This window comes from Phaseolus vulgaris, chromosome 3, assembly GCF_051622355.1.
Source record: "Phaseolus vulgaris cultivar YP4 chromosome 3, ASM5162235v1, whole genome shotgun sequence".
Taxonomy (NCBI): domain Eukaryota; kingdom Viridiplantae; phylum Streptophyta; class Magnoliopsida; order Fabales; family Fabaceae; genus Phaseolus; species Phaseolus vulgaris.
Genome location: NC_143500.1, coordinates 43,484,371 through 43,490,460, shown reverse-complemented (window position 1 = coordinate 43,490,460; position 6,090 = coordinate 43,484,371). Strand labels below are relative to the sequence as shown.

The window sequence follows — 6,090 nt, the reverse complement described above, 5'->3', positions numbered from 1 at the left end:
TGTTTTTAAAAAAGATAAAATAGTCTTTTTCAATAATTATGAGACACAATAACGAAGGCATTTCTCGTGAGGCAAGGAGAAACACCCCTCTTTCAAATGTTGACAGTATAGGATGGTCTTATATCCTAAATTAGCAGTACCATTAAACATTAAGGTCAGATTAGCTACCAGATTATATACAAATATTAAATTAATCTATTATTTTATCACATTAAGGGCCAAAGTAACTGCAATTGGCAATCTTGCATTAGTCTTGCACTCCATAATAATCATATTTTAAAGATGCAAACTCTAAAAAAACTCATGAATTTTATTTTGCTTAAATTAGCAGACTCGGTACAAGAAATAGAAGGGCGCACAAGAACTCCCACTCCAATAGATAGAAGGTTGAAACTATACAAGAAACAAATGTGATAAATAATTTGCAAGAAATGCCTAAGCTGATGTTGGTCATGCACCTCGGTTGAAAAAGCCGTAAACGGAAGCTCTGCGGGCGCATCAAGTAAATGCATATAATTCATTTGTTCTTGTGAGGAAAGTTACAAAATTTGTAATGGTCTCTTAGCAGCAATCTCAGAGTACCACGATTTCCATGCCTCCATGTAATGTGAAAAGAGATCTTTCAAAGCTGAATCAAAAATAAAACAGTTGGTTTTCAATGAACACGTCAATAATCAAGCTACTAAAAAATAGAAGTGAGTTAAATGAGACCTAGAGCATCTCCATAACGGTTGTTACAGGTTCGTAAATTTACAACCAATGTTTATATAAGACATAGGTTGGAGGAAATTTGGCCTTTTACGTAGGAAATGGTCCTCACCTATGAAAAAAAACAGCATTTCACGTAGGAAATACCATTTTCTATCATTAAAAAACGGCTGCAAAAAATGCACGCAACTGTCTCCCTCTCAGAGCATGCGCATCACACTAATAAAGCTTTGAATACCACGGGAAGGAGGCGAGTGGATGGTTTGAATGAGGATAATTACATAAACAAAATCTTCCAATGCATTCATTCAATATTAAAAAAATGACTAAGATAAACATATTTCTAACTGAAAAACTAAAAATGATCAAATTAATAGACCAATAAATAGATATATCTAAATTGAGCTTGCTAAGTAGTTAACCACATTTTATGTTGGGTAAATGTGAAATATTGATTACCTTCGTTTTGATACTGTGGGCTGTGTGCATTCACTAGACCGTCCCAGTCATGCACCTGCTTCCCATTATGTTTCCCAGAGGCTCCAACTCTGGGCACGCACGCTGGAGCGAAAGGACCAAACTGATAGCTCTTCGAAGTTTGTTTTGTGTCTTGTTTTAAATTGTTTTCATCTGCCTGACCCGGCTCTATATCGTTTTCAATTTTTAGTTTCTTAGGATTCGAATTTAAGTCTCCGTTTGTGAATAATTCCACCTTACTCCTCTCAAAACTGATGTTTGTAATATCACTTCCAAACGCCCTTTTCCTAGAGTCGTTCTGATTTGATTTGTGAAGTGACTCATTCCATGTCTTCCCTTCAGGACCCAGCCACCTGAATGCTGGTTTTCTTGTATCTGACGTATGGGTCTGTCAATTTGTAAAATCATCATAAGCTGAGGACAAGAATATGCTTAGTTATACAATTACGGTAAACTACTCAACACAGAGGAGGACATGTGAACCTCACTCTCTAACCTATTTTAAGACATTTAAAAACAAATTAGTAAAAAATGATAGAATGGCGAGCATCACCTTCTCGATAAGGTTCATGGAGGATAGCACATTTGCGATGTCATATAGGCGTCTAACTTTTGCTGCAAAGTCAGATCAGAGTGTAAGTGAAAAAATATAGGAAGTTTTTACTTTAGCCAAGGTTTAAAGAACCACTTGCATTGATCATTGACTCACAATGCACTTAATACACATTAAATTATAGTTTAAGGAAGAGAACCAAAAAGTATCCATGGTTTATCCAATTACAGAAAAGTGAGTTTTTATGCAATACTTACTTACCATGTGTTGCCTCATTATATTTTTAAAACATCGATGAAACAGTTATATTCATATTGTCCAGTACTATACTTTTCAATGAATAAAAACATACTCTTACTTCTCATTATTGAAGTATTGTGAGCATCTCCAAGCAACAATTTTGCAGCCTCGTCAAGGGAGATCAATTCAACCTGTAAAGTAGAGTCAACATTGTTAATCTTGAACTACCTTGCTACACAGATAAGAAAAATATACATTGAATAGGAACGTCCAAGAAACTTGTGTAACCCTCACATTAGAGCACACAAAGAGCTTGACAAAATTCTGGGTCAGCAGAGCCAAAGATTTTTCCCTTCGATTTTCTGCAAAGCAGTGTAGAAGCATCAAGCCTTGAGCAAGAGAAATTTCTAAAAGTTTAGCATTCCCGTGCTTATGAAAATTCACAACTACAAAGGTAACAACCTATTCAAACTTTAAACAAATCGACAATATGCCTAAATGTTAAAGTTAATATTACATTTCAGAAAATGTATAAAATTAACTAAAAATAATCCCAACAAAATAACATGGAGCAAACACGTATAACCTTAATCAAAGTTTGAGGATTTTTTAAGCAATAGTGTGAAGATGTACAACAAGGCATTTCCCACGTAAAAAGGCAAAGCTTAATTCTTTTTTGTTTAGGATATAATTACCATTTTTTAGTGATCTGGGTTGAGTAGATTTAGGGTTCAATTTGTCATTTTGACTTCCAGTAGCGGCGTTGGATTGTGTTTCTTCATCATCTTCATCATCGGACACCTACGACACACAGTCAACAACAAATTATTTGCTGACACTAATTAATCCAGTCCTTATTCTAAAAATGTATAAATTTAACTAGGAGAAAAAAAAAGAGCAGCAAGTTTCAGTATTTAGGCAAAACTCACTTTATCCATGTCGTCGTTAGTGGACCCGCGCAAGGAATTGGAGTTCTCCCTCTGACCATCTTCCTAAGAAACCATAACGAGCTAAAAATTAAAACCTACATATGAAGCTTGAAAATCATAAGCTGACAAAAACTATAATTACTTTGAGCTCCCGAAGAGTGAGAGGAATTGCAGCAAAACCTTTCCAGGTATACTGATTTTTCGCTTTCCTTGAGAGAACCTAAAACACGCACGGATCGAAAGGATAAACTGAGGTGAAACATGAACAAAAAAAAAAGTACAACATAAGAAAATAGAGAAAAATGCACACACCCCAATACTCTCGAGAACGTTAACAATGTCGTAGATCCGTCTTCTCTCGACTCCTGGATAGAAACAAGAATTAGATTCAAAACAAAACAAAAAAAAAAAAAAGAGAAATGAAGAGAGAATAGATAATTAAATACCTAATCGAGTGGCAGCGTCATCAAGGCCAATTAAGTGCACTGCGTCTCGGTTATAGAGACTCAAGAAACTGACATGAAAAAAAAAAAGAGGGAAAAAACGAATTAGCGATTGAGTTGAATTGAGATGAAGGAATAGGAGAGGAAGAAGAGAAGAAGTACTTGGTGCACAAAAGTCCCAGTGACTTCTGTTTTCTGTTGTAAGTGTAGTGTTTGGAAGAGATGGGATCTGAAGAAGCCATGGAAGTGTGGGAGAAAGCAAAGAAGAGAGAGATTGAGGCCTTATATAAGAGGGAAAGAGGGGAGAAAAGCGGGGCAAAATTTTGAAAATTGGATCTGAAGAGGGAGTGGGAGGGATGTTGTTTTGTTTTTTAAACAAAAACAAACAATTAAGCGGGAACTTCTTTCTCAACAACTGCAATCAAACTACTTTATAATTTTCATTTATTATACACATTTTGTTCTACACAATACATAAAATGTAATCTATTTATAATGTTAAATGATTTTATAATCTTATCTAATTACAAACTGTTGGACAAAATAAGATAAGATTATTCATTTTTATAAATCATGCTAATCTAAATTTTTATTCAATAAAAATAAGAATATTATATATTTTTAATCCTTATATTATTTAAACTTTACATAATCATTTATACCTGGAGAAAATATGAAGTGAGCTTAAGTCAGTTATTATCCCATTGAATCAAAATAGTTTGAAATAAACTGAATTGTAGGATTAGTTAGATAAAATAGATTGAAGTGTATTGTGATTTTAATCAAATGAATTAAATTAGACTTTTCTAAATAACTCGCTGTAGTGAAATGTATGAATGATTATTAATCACTTCTTATATTTATTAGTTATACAAATTATACTTTTTAAATTAGTTTAAAAAATCATATTTTTAAAATTAAATTATAAGAGAAGTTCTTTTAAAATTAATTCATTTTTTAGTGTAATTATGTTTAATCCATTTTTATCAACTATAATCATTTGTAAGATTTTTATATTTCATCTATACGAATTACATGTTATGGAATAAAAAAAAAACTCACACAATTCAACCAACCTAAATTATTCTCTTATACCATATAATATTCAACGAATTTATTTATGTTTGATAAAAAAAATATTTGTGAATTTTAAAATAACTATATAAGTAAACACTCCATGTATTTTATTTCATCTTTTAGTTTAATTATAACTATGTCCGAATTTATTTGAATTACTTTTGGATATTTTTAAATTTTTGTTTATTTTAATAAATATCGAATTAAAATGATCATGAAAAAAACATGTTAATAAATGAATTACAAATTATAAAATATACGGTGACTATGGTTTGGTGAGTCTTTGATGGATGACATTAGGGTTTTGTCATCTATATTGTTATTTGAAGGTGGGCGATTGTTGGCTGACAACTAGGATTATATCTTTCTTTAGTAGTGTAGTTCACTAGATGTGCGGTTGTATTCTATTGGTTTTTCTTTTGTATTTCTCGTTGTAATCTAGTTTGTAGCGTGAGTCCTTTGATCAACATTTTGTTTGTCACTGTTCTTGTTGGTTGATGGTTAGTATTGTTCTTAGTGGCTCGATTTTTCACACGTTTGAAGTGTTTGTCCCGTTGGTGGGATGGAGACGGATTCTTCTAGTTTTCAAATTCCTTAGGGTGTCTTGAGATCCAACGTTCTTCACAAGTCAACTAATCTTGTATGGCACGAACACAAAAAAATACTTTTGCACAAACCTTAAATAATGCTTGTGATTTACCTCTCTCAAACATGACCTCTCCTTGCATCAAGGGAAATTTGATATGTGTTCAAATTGATGAAGGTGTGTATCTTATAGGTTTTAAAGACGCTAAAAGTCACCTTCATGGAATAATAATACTATCAAAAGGTGGCAAACCTCTTATTCATATGGGCATGTGCAAAAAGTTGGATTTTGCTTGGAAATATTTGGGATATTAAAAAGTCATTTTGATGAGAAAGGGTTTTATGAATTTGTTTTTTCTTTCCTTGAAAACATGAGAAGAGTCTTAGCAGTGGAGTCCTGTAATCTTAATCTGGATATCTTGAGTGTCTTTGTTTTGACTAAATACTCTGTGTCGTCTTCCATGAAGTTCACTAAAGCTCAGTGTTAGGTCATGATCCATGATCTTCCTGTGGAATATTAGCAACCAAAAACAATTTTCTTTGTAGCGAGAGGGATATGTATTCTTTTGTCTCTTAATGAACGCACCGTGAATAAATCTACATAGTTTGTTGCTAAACTGTTGATTGATATGTTATTTGTTTTGTCTAGTCAAACTTTGGTGAAAAAACTTGATTTCGTTTTTATTGTAGATATTGAATTTGAGAAGTTGTATCTATTTTGTTATTCATGCAAAGTTATAGAACATTTTATTTTAAATGTTATTTTTAAATGCAGACATTATCATGATAACCTCAACAATACAGTCAAATCACCTATTATTTTGTCTAAACTTATTATTGTACATGTACATTATAAACTTGTGACTAACTAGACCAAATAAACTAATGGTGTCTCTCACAAATAAATAATTGGTGTCATATAGTAACAAAATTTTGCATTTGAGGTACAAATACATGATGTACCTATTTGTAATACACGGGTGATGGAAGTTGAGAAAATTATTATTAATCTTGGTAACCTTGTTGAATAATTATTTTTGTATATAATCTAAGTTTTAGATAGAAAATATATTTTTAA

At 32.2% G+C, this 6,090-nt stretch overlaps 1 protein-coding gene across 4 annotated transcripts; it reads right to left on the bottom strand.

Moving 5' to 3' along the window:
* Positions 1-292: 292 nt before the first annotated feature.
* LOC137807831 (E2F transcription factor-like E2FE) lies at positions 293-3,754 on the bottom strand. Of its 4 annotated transcripts, none has more exons than XR_011080604.2 (11): positions 3,513-3,686; positions 3,354-3,421; positions 3,220-3,272; positions 3,050-3,127; positions 2,908-2,970; positions 2,674-2,779; positions 2,273-2,340; positions 2,091-2,169; positions 1,739-1,800; positions 1,168-1,599; positions 293-628 (listed from the first exon to the last, which is right to left on the bottom strand). XR_011080604.2 is itself a non-coding variant. In XM_068608650.2 (11 exons), the coding sequence occupies exons 1-11, from the start codon at positions 3,590-3,592 to the stop codon at positions 540-542; spliced, it is 1,146 nt and encodes a 381-aa protein (XP_068464751.1). In that variant the 5' UTR covers positions 3,593-3,754; the 3' UTR covers positions 293-539. The 4 variants fall into 4 exon arrangements, 2 of the variants coding, with proteins under 2 accessions (XP_068464751.1, XP_068464750.1); XR_011080605.2 differs by having other exon boundaries at positions 2,097-2,169; XM_068608650.2 differs by having other exon boundaries at positions 1,168-1,573; positions 2,097-2,169; positions 3,513-3,754.
* Between the last annotated feature and the right edge of the window lie 2,336 nt (positions 3,755-6,090).

Excerpts from the sequence above, each read along its gene's own strand:
- LOC137807831 (XM_068608649.2), bottom strand. The coding sequence starts at position 3,592 with ATGGCTTCTTCAGATCCCATCTCTTCCAAACACTACACTTACAACAGA. Across the intron at positions 3,422-3,512 it reads CTGGGACTTTTGTGCACCAA|TTTCTTGAGTCTCTATAACC; the intron begins GTACTTCTTCTC and ends TTTTCATGTCAG. Across the intron at positions 629-1,167 it reads CCCACAGTATCAAAACGAAG|CTTTGAAAGATCTCTTTTCA; the intron begins GTAATCAATATT and ends TTTTTGATTCAG.